General features: G+C 38.9%; 1 protein-coding gene across 1 annotated transcript in view; it reads right to left on the bottom strand.

Moving 5' to 3' along the window:
* Positions 1 to 25,834, bottom strand: part of oxct1a (3-oxoacid CoA transferase 1a) — an 80,042-nt gene that overhangs the window by 3,205 nt on the left and 51,003 nt on the right. Inside the window, exons 14-16 of the mRNA XM_047381147.1 lie at positions 15,110 to 15,199; positions 11,988 to 12,068; positions 2,483 to 2,584 (exon numbers count right to left, since the gene is read on the bottom strand). Coding sequence (XP_047237103.1) covers positions 2,483 to 2,584; positions 11,988 to 12,068; positions 15,110 to 15,199 — 273 coding nt within the window. The remainder of the gene's footprint in view (positions 1 to 2,482; positions 2,585 to 11,987; positions 12,069 to 15,109; positions 15,200 to 25,834) is intronic.

The raw sequence follows: 25,834 nt of genomic DNA, 5'->3' as shown, positions 1-25,834 counted from the left end.
CAGTGTGAAGCTACAATATTCATAGTCATGAAAATAAAGAAAACTTTGAATGAGGTGTGTCCAAACCTTTGGTCTGTCAAAATAAGGTGAGATTTTCCATGTAATCCATGCAACCATCATTAACTGCTACAGTTAAATCCATAAAAACTACAATATCCTTTTGTTTAATCCATGCAATAATTATTAAAATACACAGTTGAAGCAGTGGAGAGTGAAAGAAGCATGTTTTCATATTCTGGCACAGAGAGACTAGAAAGGCCTGTGTGGAGCCACATATTATCTGCCACATATTATCTGTCTTATCTTTTGCAAAAATATAAACAAGTATATCTAAAGAAATGATGTATGATGATTTTACATGTTAATACATGTAAAATGTACCATGTTACATGTAACATGTAACATTTACATGTATGATTTCTTTCACATGTATTAAATGAAATTAGCAATCTTTGATTAACAAGTTAAAAGATGTATGATTGAAATGTGGTTAAGAACTGAGGATTAGAGTAAACAAATATTAAGGTTTGACATTCTCAGTCAGCTATATATGAAAGAAATATAACGTTAATCATTTGTGAAGTATGAATAAAAAGAATTGTAACTGTGTTTTAAAGTAAATGCAGAAAGCTGAAGAATGAAATGTGTAATACTGTGTAAAGTTTAAAACTGAACAGATTAGGGAAAGAACTGTAGAACTGACTGGGAGTGAGGAGAGCCAGTTGTATGCTGACAATGAACCCTTTTAAAAGGAAGAAAGGGAAGAGGCGACTATAGCCAGCTGTGTGGCTATTATTGGCATCTCCATGGCCGAAACAACAGCATCCGTGGGTCACAGTGACCGTGACTAAAGTATTGAGCAATAACCAAGAAGCTGAGCGGAAAGAGTTGCGCAATAACTAAGAAGCCTAATAAGGGGCTGACTGGTGAAAGCATCAAGCGCTATAAAACAATGCTGAAAGCAGAAACGGGGTTGTTTCCTCGCAGAAGACCAGCGAACAAGATCGGACGGAGAAAAGAAGCTCAGATGGAAGAGGAACTGAGACACAGCCCAACTGATCGACTGCATTAAAAAAGAGAATCAACCCGTGTGCCTAGAAAGGACTGTGCCTTAAAATTAAGAATCTGATTTCATCTTAAGCCTTTTTATCCAGACAACAGAAGTGAACTTGATCGGTGAACAGCTGATTGCTCTAAGTTTCAGGCTTCTGGAAGTCCTGAATCAACCTCATTTATGTCCCCGGGTTTCCTTCAACTCTTCAGCCTCTGGAAACTACTGTATTCGGAGACATATGACAACAAAGATCCTGTTTAACCCTCGAAGCCTGGAGCATCAGTGCCTGCCACTTAAAGGAAGAAAACTGAAGCTTAAGTCATATTCCCTTCAAGAAACCACTCGTTACCATAAGAAACATCTCCATCAGGTGCTTGGATGAGCTTCCGTCTTCAAAGCTTCTCCAAACTCACTAGTTTCAGCATCATGGAAAGACAGGTTGAGTTGATTGATTAATTTCTATTATTTAAATTATTATGTGTTGCCGAATTTAAGCTGTTACTGACCCCTGCAAAAGCGTTACTAATTAAAGAAAGCATATAAAATTCTAGTTAAATCGTGGACATTCAATTATTTGAGTCACCGTATTTTTGGTTTTTTATTGGTGGTAAAAAGTCTTGTTGCCTGGTTCCAAGATATTTTAGGAGGTTTTTATAGGTTGCCTTAGCCAAGTTTGTTAAAACAGCGCCCTTGGGGCTCGTGCTGAGCTACTAAAATTAACCTAGCCCATATACCAAGAGCCAGTTGTAAAATTAGGGAACGAGCAGCCGTGAACAAAAGTGAATGTCGAGGGTGTGGATGACTGCGATAGGCTACTCGGTCGCCCGGACCTCCAGTTGAAGAAGGGCAAGACTTTTGTATAAAGGCTGTCAGAGGCTAGGCGAGTCATTTCCCGACACCAGCTTAAACAGAACTTTCAGTAAACCTGCTTAGTAAGATCTTTCAGGTTTAGGGAGGTCCGGACCCGTTAGATGGAGAGCTGGATTGAGCAATCCCTTTAGACATGGGGAAGTAGGAGGGAGGGGTTAGTTCATCGGACAACAAAAGGTGTGTACTGTATATGTAAGTTTGGGTTTACCTAAATGCTGTGGCAGCACACCTAAATGAAAGAGTTAGGCACACTAGTCTTACCAGTTAATCTGAGAGAGGATTTTTGACCCTTAACAGTCTAGAGTAATTTAGATTTAACAGCAGGAGTTCCAATATTTCTGCTACAGGTGATTTTGTTAAGAACACTTAACATATGAATATTTTCCATCCTTCGTAAATGTACTCAAATTAAATGTTGGGTTTTTCTAAAATATTTAGTCAAAGAATATCTTACTTCAATAAAAGTCATTTTATTGTCATTTTGAGACTTTTAACACAATGTTACCTGGGGAGCCAAAAATAAAAAAACAGTACTGTAGATAACTGAACAGTACTCACCACAAAATCTGTGCCAGTGCACGCCTTGATGTCCTCAGGAGTCAGTCCCTCCCATATTTCAATCAGGGTCAGACCTTTTGTCTTATCAACATCAAACACAGCCTAGTAAAGAGAGAAATGGTCAAATTATATGAGGACAAAAAGTAGTGAAAGAAAAATGATTAGAACGATTATGGTTGATGGTGGGAAATAATGACAAAACCATAAGTGAGTATATAAAGTGAGGTAGGCAGACAGACAATAATTTAAGGGGCTGAAATATCTAACTGACACAAAAATGGTACAATAAGGCTTAAAAAAAAAAAAAAAAGCAGTGGTTCACACATTAGGCCAAAGTAGCACTTCAGTGTCATCCACACAGGAGATGACAAAAAGGCTGCAATTATTGTTGACACATACAGGAGAGGCACAGAGGAGCCCTTGACTCCCTAAATCTGGACCACTACAAACAAGTGAACAGTTGCACTGTAATTGTGCGGAGTACTCCTGATAATTTAAACATGACAAAAAATAGCTATTTAATTTAATTTTTAATAACCTTCAAAATTTCAAACTTTAGTATTATTGCAGAGTGATTCAAGTTCAATAGTAATAAATTGCTAAATTCAGTAGAACAGGGCTCTGCAACCTTTACACTCCAAACTGCCCGCAGTCCAGCTAAATAAAACTTGATTAGAGCTGTAAATGTTACATGACCTATGGAAGGCAAAAAAAAAAAAACGAAGAATCATTATTTTATTTGTTTTCAAAGCTTTTAAAGATATAGGAACGGTATCCGTTCCTATATCTATTATCTGGAATGGTGTTGCAGGGACAGCGGTCTCAGCAGAGATGCCCAGACTTCCCTCTACCCACACACCTCTTTCAGCTCCTCTGGGGGAATCCCGAGGCGTTCCCAGGCCAGTTGAGACACATATGCCCCTTTTCCACTGGCTCGATTTGGCCCAACTCGGCTCCACTCAGTCGCTTCGCGACCATTTCCATTACTGCTATTTCATTACCGGTACCCACTTTTTTGGTACCTCCTTCTTAGCAGGGCTAAGTGAGGCCGAGTTGGCAGTGTACGTGATATGAACAAACAGCTGTTCACTGATTGGCCGTGGGCGCAGCCAGCCGTAAGAGTCGACCAGCATAAAAAAAAAAAACTGCCATTTTCAAACGTGCATTCAAGCGAGTGAGAGAAACATATGAGGGAGTCCGCACAGTTATCCGGAAAAGTCACACCTTGACGAGGTGCAAGCTTTTCTGCAATATTATAGGACTATAATATATATATATATAGGACTGCAATATTCAGCGACAGCTGGATGGGGCAGCAAGGAATGAAAAGGTGTTTGCTGATGTAGCCAATCAAATGGCCAGCCAAGGTTTTCACCGCACATCGCTCCAGGAGGTGTTCCCTCCAGTGGAGCGAAAGCGGGTCTATGGAAATGCAACACACAATGTGCGGAGGTGTTCCGGGCTGGCCAAATCAAGCCAGTGGAAAAGGGGCAATAGTCCCTCCTGCATGTGCTGGGCCCGGTTGGACGTGCCTGAAACACCCCCAGAGGGAGGCACACAGGGGGCCTCCAGAACAGATGCCCAAGCTACCTCGGCTGACTCCTCTCACAATGTGAAGGAGCAGCGGGGCTCTACACCCAGATGCCCAAGCTCCTCACCCCATCTCTAATAGAATGCCAGGCCACCCTGCAGAGGAAGCTTATCTCAGCCGCTTGTTTTCGGGATCTCGTTATTTCGGTTATCACCTACAGTTAATGACCATAGGTAAGGGTAGGAACGTAGACAGACCCTCGTCTTTCAGCTCAGCTCTCTTTACCAAAACATACCGGCACAGCGTCTGCATTACCGTGGCAGCCACACTGATCTGTCTGACGGTCTCCTGCTTCTTTCTTTCCTTTCAGGGGAGCGCAGGGTTGCCACCCTCTCATTCATCGGTGTAAACCCAAACACAAGATGTCTGAGCTGTGGGGGGACAAGCAAAACCACCCCAGCCTCTTATGTGGCTCACTACAGAGTAGAAGAGAGTTCAGCCTCTCTCTTAAAGGAGCTGGGCTCCAGAGCCCAGGCTGTGCGTGGAGGTGAGCCCCACTATATCTAGCCATATCTCTCAACCTTCAGCACCACCTTGGGCTCCTTTCCCCCATTGAGGTGACATTCCACGACCCCTGTCTAACTGCGTGGGAATCAGGTCGTCGAGGCCTCCGCCTTCGACTACCACCTAATCCTCTTAGCACCAATCCCTCATGGTTCCCTCTGCATGTGTATGGGAGATGACATTGTGTCATTCGTTTGGGAATGGCCAATCAGGCGCTCATCGAGAAGCTGCAACCTCAGGCCTGGCTCCAGGGTGGGGCCCCGGTTCCATCGTACTACGCTGCACTTCCAACGTCTTTTGCCTCGTTGTCTTCATTTTCATAAAGGCTTCTGAGGCACTCTTTGTCTGGCCTGTCACCCAGAGCCTGTTTGCCATAGGAGACCCTACCAAGGTTTTTTATTATTTATGTTATATCTATATTTAAAAACATTAGTTGTTTTTTTTATTTTCTTTAGCCAAAGTTAATAAGAACCATTGTGGAAGGTCCAAAGAGCCAATTGCAGCTCCAGACCCCTGCACTATTGATTCATTGTCTATACACACTCCCCTTGCAAGGTGGCAGGTAAGAGGTGGGGTACACCCTAGACAGGTCGCCTGTCCATCGCAGGGAAACACAGAGATACACAGGACAGGCAATTGTGCATGGACACTCATACTGTACGTAAGGGCAATATAGAGAATTCAACTGACCTAACCGTCATGTTTTTTAACAGTGGGTGGAAAGAACCCATGCATGTATGGGGAGAACATGCAAACTTCATGCAAAAAGACCCAAGGCTGAGATTCAAACCCAGGACCTTCTTGCGGCAACAGTAAAAGTAATAATCTATCATTACTAGTTCTTTCAGAGAATGAATCCAAGTTCCAAAAGTATTTTAAAATACATTAATATAAAAAATGCACTACAGTTGCATATAAAACCCAATATATCCAATGAAATAAAAATAAGTGTTGTAAATAAAATTTTTACAACTAATCAATCTGTTACATTATTTTAGCAGGAGTAATTGTAATTGTTTTCAGTTTTAAATAAAACAAGTAAGTTCAAGTTATACATTTTTATTCAAAATGTTTGAATAAAATCCCATGGTTTCACAGCATTGACACAAAGTTGTCTTTCTGCGAGGAGCTCAGCCTGACCTATGCCTACAGTCCACTTTATATAAACATGTTTAGAAAGAATCTAGTGAAATGTCATTTTCCCTCCGCTGGTAAACGATATAAAATTAATTTAAAGACAGGTCAGGCAAACTGCAGAGCTGGGTTCTGATGCATTTTTCCGTGGGGACTGACAGGCTAAGCCTCAGCCACATCCATGCAAAGCCTGTCAGGACTCTCAGCTCATTAGAACCTCACACAGTGACAGGGCAGAAAGCAAATATCTCACTTCAATATAGTGGGACAGATGGAATGTCACGAGGAACAAGGGTCTATGGGTAACACATACACTGACATACATCTCTAATTGTGACACTTGTCACAAGTGATTAAGGGGGATTAAAGGTGCATCAAAATATGCCAGAGGTGGTGGTTAAAAACATGACAATGGTGTGCAGTTACGGTAGGTGCCATCATAGGTCAGGGGAAGTCAGTTTGACTCTACAGTTACACAACAGTCTGGGTCAGTACATTTATAATTTATCTGCTGGCCTCATTTTTAATAATCACACTTTGTGCAAATTGTGCTCCATTTGCAAAGTACGCCTTTGTTTTGAAAACTTTGGGTCACCTTTCTTCACAGTCTTCAAATCCACCATCATCATTAACCAGATTGATGAAAGTAATTAATTAAGAGGCTGGTAGATGACGTGATGTGCTGTCTGGCTGGAAGTGGGCTGAATGTCAATTAAAACAGGAAGCTCAATGTTTTTAGGGAATAAAATGTGAGTATGTACAATAAGCAACAGCAGCAATTAAGCCAAAGGTTATTTCAACCACGGATTTCAGCAAATGCAATAAGCAAATTTGGAAATGTGTTTACAAAAAACTCATGGTGGAGCTATAAAATAATTTTAATTTGGCCCCTGCAGTTATAATTGCTGTCATTTGTGTTACTGTCTTGATGCACAATTACATTTTCCTAGAACTATTATCATGACTGAGTTATTTTAAAGCCATTAAACTTGATTTAGACCTGAACCTTGTTTTCTAAACCTATATCCCAATAAAGAAAAGTAATTTTAACCATTCAGAGATTGGGAAAAAATGGGATGCAAACAGACTCGGATTTTCCCACTCCACATAAAGCATATATAAAAAAATTCCAAGTAAACATGTTTTAAACAGTGTATGTGTGGTTAAAAAAATAAAGGGAAATGTGAACATTCAATGATTCACCCACAAAAAGAGCAGTAGAAACACAGCCTGAGGCAACAGGTTTCCCACCACCCTGATTCTACAATCAAAACATAACTAGGACAACACTTAATTTACCATCCCTGCAGGCTATCAGGAGCCAACGAGGACGATGTGTTTGAGAGAATATGTTGTGCATGTCACTGTCTGTGCATATGTCTGCCTGCAGGCACATACTGAAAAGTCTCCTTCTTTTGTCCTCATTGAAAAAAATCATTTGGGAAAAGAATATCATGTAAAATGCATGGTACTGACACATCTTTCATGTTAAATTTTACACTTTTTTGGACACATATTTCAATAGTATTTTTTCATTTCAGTCAAATTTTAAAGCAGAAGCAAGCAATAAAAAAAGAAAGGAAGTAAAAAGAAGGAAAAGACAACTGGATTGAAAGCAGAAAAACAAGGATGGAAAGATGAATGGATGAAAGACAGGTGGAATGATCAATGGACCAAAGGAGTGACGGACAGACTGACGGATCGACTCTGATAGGGAGAAGTCTGGAAGTCTATGATTCTAGACTTGTAAATCACCATAACAAGGCAGCCCTAACCAGTGTTATTTGTTATTAAGAGAACAGACAGTTGAAGCTTTGTACAATTCTAACAAAAGCTGCAAAATACCACCATCAGACAATAGATAATACACTAATTGCTGGGGTGTCTTATGAAAAAAACACAGGCTGAGCCTCACCCTAAGTCTTCAGATGTTGTTGCGGAAGCATTTTATTCTTTAAAACAATCACATGGTGTTGATATTAAAACAGTGAGATGGACCATAAATATTCTTCTGTAGCCTTTCAGGAAGCTTCTTATACTCATCAATATTTCTTATTGGTCTAATAAAACTGTTTCTCCCTTCTCTGTTGTCATGAAGAGGGATAGAAGCAGAGCAAAGTTATTGCCTCACTTTCACACAAGAGGATTCCACCAGAGAGACTATAAATAAAACCTTCTCCTAAGTGACACGACACGACTTTTTCATCTTGTGGCTTTTAGAGCTTAACCTAAAAATTCTTGGTGTGAAAAATGAGATACTTTGACCCCTTGCTCCTGAGCAATCCCAGTATTACGTTGGGCAATTTTCCAAGCTTATTTGCATTATGAGCCTCATTATTCTCAAAATGAGTTATTAACTGTGTATAACACAGGCAGGCAAACAAATTATTACTATAGCGTCAAGGATTAGTACCAGGCCCCTCTCTAAATTAAAAGGACATTGACAAAAAGTTATGGTGAAAATAAATATACCTAAACTACTTTCACAGCTTTTCCTTTTAAAGATTTTTTGAAATGTGTGTTTTCAGTAAAATCTTCTCTTAAAATTAAATATGAAGCAGAACATGCTAAAATTTGAGGCAAAAAAAAGCTAGTTTTTGAGGCTACAAGCCACAGGAAGGCTCCGTCACTGTAATGCAAATTGTTTACTTTGTGTCGGTCACTCTTTCATCCCAAACTTGATTAATCTTGTTAGTTTTACCCCTACTTAACTGAGCCAATGTTATCAACAAAAGGTACTAAAAAAATGTGGTGTATAGATGTATTCAGCCAACCTAAGCCAATACGTAAAAAGATACTTTTCACTACAACTAAGGCTACAAGTCTTTTGGCGTATATCTCTACCAGCTTTACAGTCAGATTGGACGGGGAGAGTCTATGAACAGTAGTTTTCAAGTTTAGCAACAGAATATCCATTGGATTTTGGTCTGGACTCATTTGCCCATTCTATCAATGAATGTGTTTTGATCTAAACCAGGGGTCTCCAATGTCCTTGACAGCTACTGTGTTGCAGCCTTTAGATGCATCCCTGTTCCAACACACCTCATTACCAGGCCTTTGCCAAACCTGATGACATGCTGAAGAGGTGATTCAACCATTAGATCCAGGTGTGATGGAGTGGGGATGGATCTAAAAGCTGCAGTAGCTCTCGAACACTGAATTCAGAGACCCCTGATAAACCATTCACCGTAGCTCTGGCTGTATGTTTAGAGTTGCTGTCCTTCAGGTAGGTAAACACTCACCTCAGTCTAAAATCTTTAGTAGCCATTAAGCACCTAAATCAAGCATCCTACATCAAGCATGACTAATAGTTGTCCTGTTAACAGACTCTTCCACCTGAGCTGTTAATCTCTGCAACTCCACCAGAGTTTACATAGGCCTCTTTGATGCTTCTCGGATCAATGCTGTCTTTGCCTGGCCTGTAAGTTTAGATGGACCGCCAAGCCTTGGTAGCTTTGCAGTTGTATCATACTCTCTAAATTTTTAAAGTCTGCTTACACATAGGTAGACTCCCTTTAGTAATTACAAGACCTGTGAAAGCAATTAGCTGCACTGGATTTTATCTAGGGGTATCGGAGAAAAGGGGTCTTAATGCTTAATGTTTGCCATGCTTTTTGTATTTGCACTGCTCTGTGTTGGTATACCACATACAATCCCAAGAAAATTGATTAAAGTTTGTTGTTGAGGGATGTGAATACTTTTGCAAACCACTGTATTCAATTATTTTTTCACTAGACAACAGCCAGACCTTTAATATATAAAGTATAATGTAATATATAAAAATAAAATAACTAAACTAGCCTTGTTGCATCCCTCCTTAATCAAACTAAGAGTAGTTAGTTATATTGCTGACTTCATTTAAATGTATATTTTTTTCATCATAGCCATTGACAAAGAGCAACTGGAGGTGACAGATTCTTGGCAGTTATATTGAGGCTAGGTTTTTTTCAGGAGATGACGAGCTGACGGCCACATGTCATAATTTCAGGAAAGTTCAGTTTGCTAAGCACTGACTACAAAGAGGGGACTGGCACTGTCAAAGACTGCCTTCAAAATGATCATACATTAGGTCAGAATATGCCAGTTTATTGTGCATAAAGCGGGAATAAAGCATTGATCAAATTTATTCAAAGCACAAGAGACAAAGTAGAAAATGAAAGGAGGGGGTGGCAAGTAAAGAACAAAAACAGAGGAGAAAAATAGGTTTTGAAAGGGAAGAAAATGAGGTAATCAATTATGAAGTGTAACATTTTTTGCTCGAGACAGTAAAAAGCTGGGAATCTGTTCAAGGGGTAAATGTTTAAGGACCAAGACGCAGTAGAGGCTGAAATGAGGAAGATGAGGAGGTGGCAGCAGAGCTTTGGATGCAGCATAAAGGGTTTTAACCTTTTCCAAATGTTAACAGAAAACTGCTTGCTGAGAAAAGCTGCGCGATCACAACGGAAACAAGCCGTGTAGAAAGGAATGAGTGGGTTGGTGGGTGGATGGTGGGGGGCACACAGACTTTAAGACTTTGTCCCTGACAGGTCATACTCTCGGTGAACAAAGTTTTGAGGGCAATCATTACAGGGGGAAAAGAGAACTGACTGAAGAGAACACAACACTACATCTGCACCAAGGGCTACACTACTTAATGCAAGAACATCTCTCCTGGCTTCCACCACCGTTTTTCACGTTAAGTATTCAAAGCTATGGTTTCTTCTTTTTGTATATCACTAGCAAACCACCTACATCCCAAGTTTATTCATTTTATACCAAGGGTCAGAAATATAGATTCAATTAACGTAAACCATAATTATTAAATTAATGTTAGAAAATGTAGCTTTATTCCCATTATCAGAACAAAAACCTTATGTCCTGGTAAGACAAAAAATCTTCAGAAAGGAAGACCTTTTTATTTACAAAGCCTGATGGCTGTAATCTTCAGCCTACAACCTCAAACCAACAACCCAAACCTAAAATTTTATTACTGTCAGGAGTGAACTAACAACATTAGAAATGTCATTCTTCCGAACTCTTTCTAAGAACTGTTTTTCCCCACGTCCACATGCTTCACAACAATGCTGGTTCTCAATCACACAGGACATGATAAGTGGCTAAATAAAAGGGAGTAAAGTCCATACAATTCTCACATGTAAACATCTATAAAACATCTGTTGAATTATAAAAAATAGTGCAAAAAAAGTAGCTACAGAATCTCTGCGGCAAAACCAGACTTTATTCCTTATTTCCATCCATCCATTGATATATGTTTCAATTCATCAATCCATTCTTCCATCTGTCCATTCATCTTTTTCTCCCTCCCTGTGTCCATTCAGTTTTTTCACCCATCTGTTTGTCCATTCATCAATCTATTCTTCAACCCATCCAGCTATGCATTCCCATTAGTCCTACATTCATCTATTCATTCGTTATCCCTCCTTCATCCATTTTTTCATTAACTCGTCCATCAACCAATTCATCCATCTGTTTCTGTCCATCTACCTGTCTGTTTGTCCTACCATCTGTCCATTCCAATTTCCATCCATCCATCCATCCATCCATATGGTTGGATTCTGACTTCTACAGACATATGAAGTGACTATGGAAAAATATGAAATTGAAACATGAAAGTGAATAGAGAACCTAAGCCTATTTTCGACATAAAAATGCAAATGTTGTAATTGGGTTCTTTGATTCTATTACACCATTCTATCTGGGGGGAAAACATACACATTCAACTTACCTATTAAATTACATTTCAGACCAATTTAGTTTCAAAAGGCTGATTTAGTTAAAATGTAACCTAAAGAGATTTCCCAACATAAGGAAAAAAACACTATTGCACCATGGTTTTGACCATCGTTTTGGCACTGTCACATACTGTAACAGATGACAAAGGTTAATCTGTCATAAGTTAAATTAATGAAAGACGCAGGTCCAGGGCACAGCTGTAAAAATATAATTGCATAACTCCGGCCCAGCGATGAACTACATCTGGCATCGTTAAAAGGCTTTCTAGGTGTTACTGTTTTTTTTTTTTTACCATCACAGCGACATGCACCATAACTCCCAAAGTTTACAGACTTTTTTTTTTATACAATGAAAATTAACTTTCAAAAATACTTCCTATGCATCAGCAATTTAAAATTATTCCCATTCCAACTTGAGTGAGAATTACAAGTCTATGGTTAATGACTCATTCATCTAATTATGCACATTGACTCTTCACTTCCATTCAAGTGGACTAAGGAACATTTGCACACATAATGTACACAAATGAAGATCAAAATGCACCTTTTCTGTGATGATTCGATCCACGCACTGCTTCCCTGTCAAAGGCAGGCTGCACTTTTCCAATATCTTGTGTTTTCCTCCCTGAAAGCAAATCGCAGCATCTTATAAATAAAGATACACCATACCATTTATTTAGCAAGTTTTGCTCAGTCAACTAAATACAAGATTTTATTCATTATGCAAGCACATCCCAATAAGAGATATACTAAACACATTTAATGTCTGTCACAGTTTTTACCTTTCTTGTCACTTAAGAAAAAGAAGCCAGATTTCTGCCATGCTCCACCTTTTTTCCTGGTCATGAATGAAATTAGGCTTCAGGGTGGTAAATTTACGCTCACCTGCTGCACCATCTGGACTTTAGCTGGGCGCCAGACAAAGTGCCATTAGCCAAAGAAAAAAACCCAGCATGCTTCTGTTAATGCAGAAGGATGGGCTTCTGTAGCATTTCAGTCTTGACTTTCTAATAGTAAAGATATGCATTTTGAAAGCATTTTTGCAGGTTTGTGAAAAGAAAAAAGAAATCTCTGAGTTTATCTTTAGCTTGATCACATCTAATTACTAATCAGTTCTTCTCAAAAAAATTAAAGCACCAACTCCAATTCTGGAGTTGTTTTTAAATTAGCTGAAGCCAAATGAAGATGGGATGCCGTCTGAGCAAAACCTCATTAGGATGTACTGGCATTCTCAGATAAAAAGGCATTAGGCAATCTATTACCAGATTTAACAGACCATAACAGTCACAATCATTATTATAGGAAGCAAACACAAAGTATGCTGGTAAAGGAAGCAGGCATGGGAAAAAGAAACTGCCAATTTAATTTTACTTTGAAAGAAAAGGTAAGTAAGTAGAAATGTATTTATATAGAACATTTCAAGACATTTACTCCCAACGTGCGGTACAACAGAGCATTACAACCTTAGGAGTTCTGCACTACAGTTAAAATACTCTATTAAGCCTTGTTTTTATGTTGCTCCTATGTAAGACATGCAATTTAGAAATTGGGAGAAGCTTAAATTTCTAACTAAATATCTTCTGACTAAGACACAAGACATATCTGTAAAACACCTCAAAATGTGTCGAAACATAGCATGTAAAACAGAAACAATAGGGGGCTGAGCACAGAATCTTGAGGTACACCATATTACTCCATATTGGAGTAATATATGACCTGTAATTTAAAATGGCGACAGAAAAAAAGTAGTCTGATAAATATGGAATAAATCATTTGATCCTGATACACCAATCCAATTCCTCAGCCAGTTAATCATAACCTGATGATTAACTGCATCAAAGATTTCGAACAAGTTCCACATAAGAAAGACAGCACAATTTTAATGTATCACATTGCATTAAAATGAAATTCGAGAATTTAAGATGGGGAACTTCTGTTGAATGAACTTTATGAAAAACTTATTGACATTTATTAAGTGTTTTATTTAGCCAAAGCAAAATCTAGTTCTGTGTTACAACCTTTTCATAACTGTTAATTCAGAGAGTGGATGGAGGACAGCATTTTTGGAATCCTCTGGAACGTGATTTTTGGTGAGCAAGGCATTGGTTATAGTAAACACAAAAAGGCCAACATCCTGGAAGACATGTTTCAACAAGGATGTGGGCACAATTTCCAAACACCAACATTGAAATCTCCATAAGAAGTGGACATCTCTTAAATCTTTAACTGAGGTGAATTGAAAGGAAGTTATAGGCCCACACCCACACATTGCACATACAGACTGCAGGTTTACTGGTGGTTCCTAGAGTCTCTAGAAGTAGAATGGGAGGCAGATCCTTTAGTTATCAGGCTCCTCTCCTGTGGAACCAGCTCCCGGTTTTGGTCCGTGAGGCAGACACCCTGTCTACTTTTAAGGCTAGGCTTAAAACTTTCCTTTTTAATAAAGCTTATAGTTAGAGTGGCTTAGTTTATCAGGGAGGCAGCCTTCCTCCCTCCCTGTTGGTTAGAGTAAGGGGGAGTCAGGTTTAGCCTAAACCGGCTCAGTTATGGTTGAGGTGCAAACACACCCTCCATTTCTGCTACCTGTATGACCCTTTCTCTTTTCCAATGGTTATAATCAGTCTGACAAAGGGAGGTATCCCAATCCTTGTAGTTTTTAGTATAACAATGACCATCAGTGGGACCCTTTGTGGGGTGTCTTGAGACAACATTGTTGTAAATAAGCGCCATTTAACTAAATAATCTGAACTGAAACTATCTGTGAAGTTATGCTGCTATAGGCTTAGGCTGCTGGAGGACATAACGACCACTTTCACCCTCTTTGCTACATTCTCACACTACTCTCCAATTTTGCATTATTTTCTGTTATTTCAGCTTTTAACCTTGTTCTCTCTTTTCTCTTCCAAGAAGCTACACCTGGCCTGGCTCTGTGTCTACCTGTGACACCTTTCTGGAGAGGGGAATCGTCCGAGCTTTTGGTCAGCGACAACTTAATGCTCACCCTCTACCGATGATCCACATGGCCCTGTCTTTCAGTGCTTAACCCTTTCTCTCTCCTAGATATTGGCGGTTGACTGAGCTTAACTGTAACAAACTCTATGTGCTCTCTTTCAGACTCTAACCTTGAAAACCGGCTCAGAGTTTATCTGTTCTTTCTTTCTAGGTGAAACGACTAAAGGAGCTACATCCATTAACATTTACTTTTCCTTCCCATAGAAAGTGCTCCTGGATCAGGGTTTCTTTGTTCTCTTTGTGTCTCTGCTCTGTTCTCTCTAAGCCCCAGTCGGTCGTGGCAGATGGCTGCTCACACTGAGCCTGGTTCTGCTGGAGGTTTCTTCTTGTTAAAAGGGAGTTTTTCCTCTCCACTGTCGCTACATGCATGCTCAGTATGAGGGATTGCTGCAAAGTCAACGCCAGTGACTGTCCACTGTCTCTACATGCTCATCTGGGAGGAGTGAATGCTGCAAGTCACTGACTTTATGCAATCTGCTGGGTTTCCTTAGATAGAAAAACTTTTTATCCAATTTGAATAAATAACTGAATCTGACTGCACTGTTCAATGATTAGGATTAATTGGAATGTATGTACCTGACTTTTGTGAAGTGCCTTGAGACAACATGTGTTGTGAATTGGTGCTATATAAATAAAACTGAATTGAATACACACCTTAGCCGAGTGCTCCATGGTGACCACCACCTTAGTTCCAGCACTTGCCACTAAATCCATAGCTCCTCCCATCCCCTTCACCATTTTCCCCTAAAGCAGGAAAAAACATATTGATTTTAGTTATGAAATATAATTAAGATTATTGTCCAAAAAATACAACAATGTCTATTTCTCTATGTCAACTATTGAAGAATAAGCCTCAAAACGAAATCCTCCTTACAGAAAAAAACCCACAAATCTTTACAAAAGAGCATTGTGTCCTACATGCAAAGATATCTTGTAATGCGTTGTTCTCAATAAAGCCTAATTTTATCTCTTTTCTAGTGAGAAGCTGGGAAACCATCACAGAGAGACAGGATATGGGAGGAGGAGATTATTATGACTCTACAGCTTAAATAAATGTGGTGAGCTGACAATGGAAACACTACAAACACTTTCCAAATAATGAGAATGACATTTATATTAGGTACACCTGTCCAACTGCTCGTTAACGCAAATTTCTAATCAGCTAATCACATGGCAGCAACTCAATGCATTTAGGCATGTAGATATGGTCAAGACGATCTGCTGCAGTTCAAACCGAGCATCAGAATGGGGAAGAAAGGTGATTTAAGTGACTTTGAACGTGGCATGGTTGTTGATGCCAGAGGAGAATGGCCAGACTGATTCGAGCTGATAGAAAGGCAACAGTAACTCAAACAACCAATTGTTACAACCAAGGCATGCAGAAGAGCATCTCTGAATGAACAACATGTCGAACCTTGAGGCGAATGGGCTACAGCAGCAGAAGACCACACCAGGTGCTGACTACTGTCAGCTAAGAACAGGAAACTGAGGCTACAATTCGCACAGGCTCACCAAAATTGGACAAAATGTTGGAAAAACGTTGCCTGGTCTGATGAGTCTCGATTTCTGCTGCGACATTCGGATGGTAGGGTCAGAATTTGGCGTCAGCAACATGAAAGCATGGATCCATCCTGCCTTGTATCAACGGTTCAGGCTGGTGGTGGTGGTGTAATGGTGTGGGGGATATTTTCTTGGCACACTTTGGCCCCTTAGAACCAATGAGCATCATGTCAACACCACACCCTACCTGAGTATTGTTGCTGACCATGTCCATCCGTTTATGACCACAGTGTACCCATCTTCTGATGGTTACTTCCAGCAGGATAACACGCCATGTCATAAAGCATGAATCATCTCAGACTGGTTTCTTGAACATGACAATGAGTTAACTGGATTCAAATGGCCTCCACAGTCACCAGATCTCAATCCAATAGAGCACCTTTGGGATGGGGTTGAACGGGAGATTCGCATCATGGATGTGTAGCCAACAAATCTGCAGCATCTGTGTGATGCTATCATGTCAATATGGACCAAACTCTCTGAGGAATGTTTCCAGTACCTTGTTGAATCTATGCCACGAAGGATTAAAGCAGTTCTGAAGGCAAAAGTGGGACCAACCCAGTACTAGCAAGGTGTACCTAATAAAGTGGCCGGTGAGTGTATGTCCCACAAATAATGATTCTTTAAAGACATTTTTCCTAAAGGTTACTGTAAGAATTCACTACAGTAAATCTTATATACTCATAACTGGAGTCACTAAAACATGCAAACCAGAAGTCAACACATTAAATTTATTATAATTAGGTCATTGCATCTGTCAAAAGAAGCTCTGATCAAAAATGACTGAAAACGGCATGCTGCTATAATATAACCCACAATATGGTATGCGTTTCACACAAAACTGCATCAGTGACATTTATATTTTGGCATAGATAAGAATAATCCCCAATAAAGAAAATGATTGATCTTTAAAACAAAAATTAAGTTATCCATATACATAAATAACCACTAGAGGAAAAAAAGAGTAAACATGTTTTTTTAAATGTGGGCCCATATACTGAAATGCAGAAGTAATGTAATCAGAATCCAGATGTCTTATTTAATGTATGGTATAATGCCATTTTGAATCTGATGGCCAAATTTATCAAAAGCATACATTCAGAAGGGGCAGCTATGGGATTTCAGTATTCCATATACAGGTCCTTCTCAAAATATTAGCATATTGTGATAAAGTTCATTATTTTCCATAATGTCATGATGAAAATTTAACATTCATATATTTTAGATTCATTGCACACTAACTGAAATATTTCAGGTCTTTTATTGTCTTAATACAGATGATTTTGGCATACAGCTCATGAAAACCCAAAATTCCTATCTCACAAAATTAGCATATTTCATCTGACCAATAAAAGAAAAGTGTTTTTAATACAAAAAACGTCAACCTTCAAATAATCATGTACAGTTATGCACTCAATATTTGGTCGGGAATCCTTTTGCAGAAATGACTGCTTCAATGCGGCGTGGCATGGAGACAATCAGCCTGTGGCACTGCTGAGGTCTTATGGAGGCCCAGGATGCTTCGATAGCGGCCTTAAACTCATCCAGAGTGTTGGGTCTTGAGTCTCTCAACTTTCTCTTCACAATATCCCACAGATTCTCTATGGGGTTCAGGTCAGGAGAGTTGGCAGGCCAATTGAGCACAGTGATACCATGGTCAGTAAACCATTTACCAGTGGTTTTGGCACTGTGAGCAGGTGCCAGGTCGTGCTGAAAAATGAAATCTTCATCTCCATAAAGCTTTTCAGCAGATGGAAGCATGAAGTGCTCCAAAATCTCCTGATAGCTAGCTGCATTGACCCTGCCCTTGATAAAACACAGTGGACCAACACCAGCAGCTGACACGGCACCCCAGACCATCACTGACTGTGGGTACTTGACACTGGACTTCTGGCATTTTGGCATTTCCTTCTCCCCAGTCTTCCTCCAGACTCTGGCACCTTGATTTCTGAATGACATGCAGAATTTGCTTTCATCCGAAAAAAGTACTTTGGACCACTGAGCAACAGTCCAGTGCTGCTTCTCTGTAGCCCAGGTCAGGCGCTTCTGCCGCTGTTTCTGGTTCAAAAGTGGCTTGACCTGGGGAATGCGGCACCTGTAGCCCATTTCCTGCACACGCCTGTGCACGGTGGCTCTGGATGTTTCTACTCCAGACTCAGTCCACTGGTTCTGCAGGTCCCCCAAGGTCTGGAATCGGCCCTTCTCCACAATCTTCCTCAGGGTCCGGTCACCTCTTCTCGTTGTGCAGCGTTTTCTGCCACACTTTTTCCTTCCCACAGACTTCCCACTGAGGTGCCTTGATACAGCACTCTGGGAACAGCCTATTCGTTCAGAAATTTCTTTCTGTGTCTTACCCTCTTGCTTGAGGGTGTCAATAGTGGCCTTCTGGACAGCAGTCAGGTCGGCAGTCTTACCCATGATTGGGGTTTTGAGTGATGAACCAGGCTGGGAGTTTTAAAGGCCTCAGGAATCTTTTGCAGGTGTTTAGAGTTAACTCGTTGATTCAGATGATTAGGTTCATAGCTCGTTTAGAGACCCTTTTAATGATATGCTAATTTTGTGAGATAGGAATTTTGGGTTTTCATGAGCTGTATGCCAAAATCATCCGTATTAAGACAATAAAGACCTGAAATATTTCAGTTAGTGTGCAATGAATCTAAAATATATGTTAAATTTTCATCATTACATTATGGAAAATAATGAACTTTATCACAATATGCTAATATTTTGAGAAGGACCTGTAATTCTGTGGAAGTTTAACGAATAAACTGTGGGACACAATTTGCTAAAAATTTAAAAAATAAAGCACATTTAAGACAGAACAGACAACAGCTAAAAGAAATGTTAGTTTATAGAGGGCTAGGAGAAGATTGTGTATATTTGCTGAAATACTTGTGTGGAAAACATTGGGCTCCAATTCGAGTAAATCATTCATTATAGAATCACATTACAACTATAAATACTTAAACCTAAAATGAATCATACTCCAGGTCGATTTTGATTTAAAGCTATTTTTATTAAACTATATTGTTTGAAAAAACATTATAGACTAACAGTTTGTAAGAACCAGAGACAAATTTTTCTTTTCAATTACGAAAAAATCTTGTAAAAAAGAGCAAAGAAAGGGTTTTTAATATGGGAAAAGCAATCTCCAAGTTCATCACCACAAAAAGTTTGTCAGATTAGTGAAAAATCCTTTCTCAGTCTTCCATTGTTTTCAGCAAAGCTGGTTTTCAAATGTGGAAGGCTGACATGCAGATATGGCTACAGGGTGACGGCTCAGTAACTGAATTAAAATCCCATTTCCTCATCAATCATGTGAAGAGCCTGTTTTGCTCTCTGCTCAATGACCCGTGGAAATATATGCCAAGTGTGGTGCATCATAAGGATACTGTCTGCCAGCTGCATAGGGAAGATATCAATTGAGAGCAGAAAAGAGGTTCAAGAGACAGAAGGTGCTTTTGAGATGTGGGGGGGAAGCAGACTATGCATATGCTTAATGGTTTTATCCTATGGAGCCAAATGAAAGGTGACTGATGTAACAGTGTTGTGATTATGAATCTAAGAATATTATTTAATATTAATATTTTATCAAATAATATTTTGGTCTGTTAAGGGTTGTCCTGTGAATACCAGCCCAGTAAGGCGATGGTATTAGGACAAAATAGAAAGGTGTGAGACGAGCTCTGACATTATTGAACAGCATAAACTCTGCACACACATGGAATGAATTCACACAATTTCTTAAAATACAAGAATTTATTAACAAAAATAAGTCAACTCAAAGTCAAACATATTTCAATCAGCAAACTCTTTACTATGCTAAAACAATCCAACTAACTACCAAGCAGAATTAAAGAATAAGGAAGATTAATGGGCTATGTACAATATAAACAAGTTGATTAAAGATGATTGAAAACCATGATCAAAAGAGTGATGCAACATTACCATGCAATGTTTATGTTTGAGAACCAAGGATTATCTTGAAGAATCTGGAAGTGAAGTTAAGTTAGTCTTGGAACCAATTTAGCCAACCTTCTGGATGACCATTTCTCAACGTGTCTAATTAGCTGCCTTTACTTATTAAAATAATATTTAAAGAAATATTATTAAGGGAGTATTTTGGAAAAGAGCCAAATCTTTCTAGAGAAATGGGGCTTAATGGTGTTTACTTAGTTATCAAATTTAGTAAAATGATGTTCAGGGACTATTATTCACTAGCTTGAAAACTAACAACCTTCCTGTTAAATACTCTTTAGTAGCAAACACGTCTTCTTACCGGTTAGCACTTGAGCTAACAAAAGAAGCTGATAGCTTAGCACCAGAAACAAACACATACCTTTAAAATACCAGAGTTAATAAAAGGGTTAAAATGCATAAGCGCTGACGGCGCGTTATGATCAATGTTCTGTTTAAAATCACCCTTCAAGTAAAGTTTGTCTTAACTTTAAACACATACAAAGTACACAAAACAGGGCAGGTGTGCTGCAGATAGCCTGCTAGCACCACGGTAGCCGAGTTTCCCACAAACAAAACTTCATAAAACGAAAAACGTTTAGATCATTTCATCCTAACTGTTAATCTGGCCAAAACACTTAACCTCATGAACCGTGGTGAGGAAACGTTGTCCAAGGGCGAAGTTTGAAGAAGTCAACAAGCGTTTAGCTCGGTAGCTTCGCGGGGGGTTGAAGGTGCGTTCGCTCTGAACAAAAGGGTTACCTCCGGAACTGTAGCTGGGCGGCCCGTCCTGTCAGCTGCGGTCTCTGCTGTCTTCCTTCCAGACTGGGAGACCGCGTCTTTGCAGGAGTTTCTCTCGAACACCGGTTGCTCCTACAGGGCTCGGAGAGACAGTCGAGCAATGATTGTACCCCCGTTCATGAATGAAAATACCGGATACACGGACAGTATTTCATTCGTACTTAACTTTGCATATGATCGATGATCGTATGACATCCTTGGATCCAGTTGAAGAGTTTATGTCTGTTTGCCAGCAAAGAGACAACAGTGCGCTTTGGCCCCCCTGTTCGGTCCCTCTAGAAGGCCGAGTGGAAGAGGGCGGATGTAGCAACAGCTGTGTTTTTATTTGGGTAGTGGCGTCACAGGAAGTCCGCAGTTATCCCGTTTCCTGGCTGTGCCGGAAGAAGGTTAATGCACTTTATTTTGAAAGTTCCAGAAAAGTCCGTACCGGAGTTTAATGTTGAAATCCATGGCTGTAGGTCCCAACAAGAGCTTATCAACATCCAAAAATTAAATCATGAAAATCTGGTTTAGTTATTCTTTCTTCCACTTTTGATCTTCAAATTCAGCTTCTATATCCATTTGTCTTTCATCAATCTATCACACATCAACAAGGTCCAATTTATACATAAAAAATGTGCTTTTCCCTCATGATAAATGTCTATGTGCTCTATGGCCGTTTGTGAGGAAGGTGGTGGGTATAAATGCTTTAGATAATGAAAATTATTCTGATGGCAGCAAGATGGGATGGGTACCTGCTATCTGTGCTGTGTGCCTTATGTTAAATAACTGTGGTCAATTAAATCTAGTAATGGAACCATCGTACCTTGGATGCTTTTAAAGGCTACCTGGTCCTATGTTAACAAAAGAAAATCCTGTGTCATTCTTGGCACAAGGTTGAGCTGCTTCCCGGCACAGGTTGGACTGCCCCTGGGCTGCCCCTCATCACCGATCCTTTTGGCGGTGTTCTTGGACATGATGAAGAGAAGGGTCTGGTTTGTGAAGCTTTGGATCCCATCTTTGCTCTTCACAAATGGTGTGGGTCTACTGGCATCTTTGGGTAGGAAGAAGCAGGACACAGATATATGGAAAGGGGCCACATCTGCAGTAATGTGGTGCTTAAGATAATATTTTGAGATATTCCTGCCGTGTGTGGTGTGTTAAGAGTGATCTAGTGTTCTCTGAGTGACGTCGGGACCACTCCGACCTCAAATATATTCAACATGTTGAATTGCCTCGGCCCGATATTCTACCGTGTGGGGGAACGGAATTAGCTGGGGTGGTTTTGGCATATGATAAGGATCTTGCCCACCTTCTTCCATGTTTGACCCACTGGCAGGAGGCTGTGGGGCAGACCCAGAATATGCTGAAAGTAACCTATCACAATTCTGGTCAATGAACGTCTTAGGAGGGAGGGAGGTAGGTACAGATGGACGGAAAAACCTGGGAGCATTTGTATATTCCAGGGACTAGAGATGACTCACTTTAACCTGGTGCTGTTTGGAAAAATTGATTAATTTATTTATCAACAAATAATAAGATTTTTAGCTTAACCAAACCTTAAAAATTTTCCTATGCTGATAATAAAATGATTTGATAGAAATAATGATATAAAGTTTGTCAAAAGAGGAAATAAAAACTAGCCTTGAAAACTGATGTTGACAAAAGAGTAGTACGAAAAAATAATTAGGATTACTGAAAAGTGTAAATAAATTTGTTACATATAAAAGACAACCCAATGGTAAGTCACTGTTGGTTAAGAGTCTTTGTGTTTTTTTGGAACTACTAGAGCCAACATGGACCCATTATATGTTCAAAAGAACATTAGCAAAAAAGTCTGCAACACAAAAAAATACATTTTACACAAACATTTGAGTTTCTGGTGTATGTTTGATGTCATTTCTTTTTCTAACTGCACCCTAGGACTGTAAGTTAATTAAAAGCACAGTACTGCTCATTTAGCAGTTTCCTGAATTCCATACAGGAAAGCAGGTAAATGAGAAGCTGCTAACAGCAATGGATGCAGAAAAAGCAGCAAATCTTTGCCATTCAAGGAAATGGTCCAGAAAAGAAGGGAAAAACTACAGATAATATGGAGTTCACAAACATGGGATGGTTCACATACAATTTAAACTGTGGTACAAGAGGAACTGTACTCAACATCAGAAACAAGGGCATTTATTTCAATAGCTAATACTTTATTACACTATTTTTAGCTTATAACCGCAAGCATGGAAAAAGGAAAAGCAGACAGAACTTGTACACAGTTCAATGATAAAAATCAATGCTTTCCAGCTACAAAAAAATATAAAAACAAAGGCCATTAATATTTGTGTGAATGCAAGAATTGTACAAAAACATCCACAATAGTCAGAAAAATACAGTTCAGATTGAGTCTGTACTTGTCTATTTGTGAGTCAATGTGTAAAATTTCACATAAACACTAAAAGCGACCTGGAACAAAAGACCACTTGTTTGAGGCTCTGTTGCTCACTGAACATTGTCAGCGACATGTTCTGATGGCTGATGTTTAATATCTAATAACAATTTTGATCCAAGCTGCTTTTTGTCTGGCAAAACGATAAACTATTGTGATCTATATGTCTAAGGCAAAGCATGCATAATAAACTTATTAAATTAACATATAGGTAAAAGATGATATCTGTTGTTGCCTAATTATTTCGGAGAGCTTGTTCAACATAAACATAAATTTTGGTTTCAGGTCTAAAAATAATACAAAACCAACACCTGGGAGAGCACAACAGATGAAATTCTTAACATTTTAAATTTCCATTTAAAGACCACCCTTAAATGAAAATGTTAACAGAACCTCTCTGACTAACCTGATGGAGCTTGAGCAAATGGGCCAAGAACAATGGGCAAAAACTTCAGTTTCCTGATGTGCATAACTGGTAGAGACATACTATAAAATACTTGTAATTGCAGAAAATGCTGGCTTTACTAAATTTTGACTCTGGAGGGGTTAAATTAGGGCTGTGCAATTAATCCAATTAATTATTCACATTAATTTAGGTTCCGAAAGACAACAAAAATATATATAAAATATACAATATATTTACCTAAAAAACAACTTTTATTTTTGCTTTACATGCATGTTCTTATTTTGTAATGTGTCCCATCTGATGCACATTTCTGCCTCTTTTATGGGCTGAACCCAGCTGCAATGATGTAATGATCAAAACCGCGAAGGCACAAAAGGGTGGAATGACCAGCATGGGTGATAAAAGCAGCAGCCACAGCATTTAGCAAAAAATAAATGTAGTCGGCTCATTTGTATTGGGAGCACTGTGCATTTACACAGATCAAAAACAAAATGTTAACCACACAACAAATCTTTCCAAACCACCAGAAAGTTGGGTTGTGTTGAGGAGCGACCCAGGAGAAGCTAATATAGAAATTGACTATATTTTATCAAAATCTAAACACATACATGCGTAGGTTCTTCTAATACCTTGTTACACAAAAATGTGGGGAAGTATGTTTAGTAAATTTGTGTAATTTAATTAGAAAATATTATTTTGTAATTCAGTTTAGATATTTTAAAGATTTGTTTTTCCATTTATTTCAAGTTTTGATTTTTCCTAAGACTGTTTAAGGTAACAAAATTTCTTAATGTTTGTTTATTTTTCTATTACATCCTACATTGGAGAAAGCAAAAATGTCAAGTTCAAGACTCTTCTTAAAATTCAATAATTGCATTGATTTTACCTTAACTGAAATAAGTCTGGTTTTAATGCTGATCAAAAGAACTAATTATATTTTTTTCAATAGTTGTTTTCAATAGTATGTATATATATATATATATATACACAAACACACACCTCTCAATTTTCTTTCTGAAAATTTCTTAAAACTATGCATCCTTGTCCTTTAATAACGCAGTCATGCAGTATTTTGTGTGGGTCTATCACAGAAAAATCCTAATAAAATGCTTTAAATATTGTGTTCTTAACATGAACAAATGTGAATCAGTTCAAGGGCTATAAATGCTTTTTGCAAGACACTTTAATTCCAAGCTCGTCAGAAACAACATCCATTACAGAAGTGAAAGCAGTGACAAGTCACAGTCAACTACTTTTCCTTCGAGTAAACAACAGATTTTTTTTTCTGCGAGCCAATTTATAAGAAGCAGCGATTTCCTAAGCATAATAAATTCTATCAAATTGATACAAACGGTAGGAAACGGAAAGGATTTATTCAGATTTAGAAACAAACAGTTGACAATAAATGAGAATGCCGTTAAATTATGCGGCTGTAGAAATAACACGTGCAAACTGCATCCTGGGAAGCATATTTTGACTGGAGCTTCATCTTACCACACTTCAGGGGCTTGCTGCATTTTTGAGTTGCCATAGCAACACTTGAATTTATTGTGGAAGTGTTTAGGTTTCGTTTGTGGTGGAAGTACCACAGAAAATGACCCCCTTCACAATGCAACAGTTCCCATTTACAAACTGGCTTTTTCGATCTCCCTCTCCCCTTCCATCTCTCTGATGGTCTCCACTGTCTGATACAAATGGCTCTCTATTTAATAACATAGCGACGGACTGCCACAATCCTTTGTTACCCAGACGACTAATGACAAGAATCACAGAGACAGAACTGACAGGAAGACAATGGTAACTGTTTGTTCCAAGTACCAAAAAAAAAACCCAACTGTTTAAGCTATGACACGAATAAAGTAAAATGAGTAAAATAAAGCCAAATTAATACTATTGTTATTTAAAAAGCAGGAGGGTTGAAAAGGAGAACATACAAATGTAAAAATGGGAATCAAAGTAATGGAAACCATGTCCAAGTAAATTTAACATAATGCAGAGGGACAAGAGGTGTGGAGATAATGGCTATTATTTATTCCTTAAAGTCATACAAAACGAGGGTTGTAAAAACTTCTAAAATATAGTTTCATCATCTATTGCCAACTTGGACCTACTAAGTATTCAATTCAATATAAATTCAAAAATACTTCATTAATCCCAAAGGGAAATTAAATGTTGTTGTAGATGGAAATAGTGTTTGAGAAATTCCTGTTTCGCTTAAAATCTACAATCATCTCCTTTG

This window comes from Girardinichthys multiradiatus, chromosome 12 (assembly GCF_021462225.1).
Source record: "Girardinichthys multiradiatus isolate DD_20200921_A chromosome 12, DD_fGirMul_XY1, whole genome shotgun sequence".
Classification (NCBI taxonomy): Eukaryota; Metazoa; Chordata; class Actinopteri; order Cyprinodontiformes; family Goodeidae; genus Girardinichthys; species Girardinichthys multiradiatus.
This window is presented reverse-complemented; position numbering and strand designations above follow the sequence as displayed.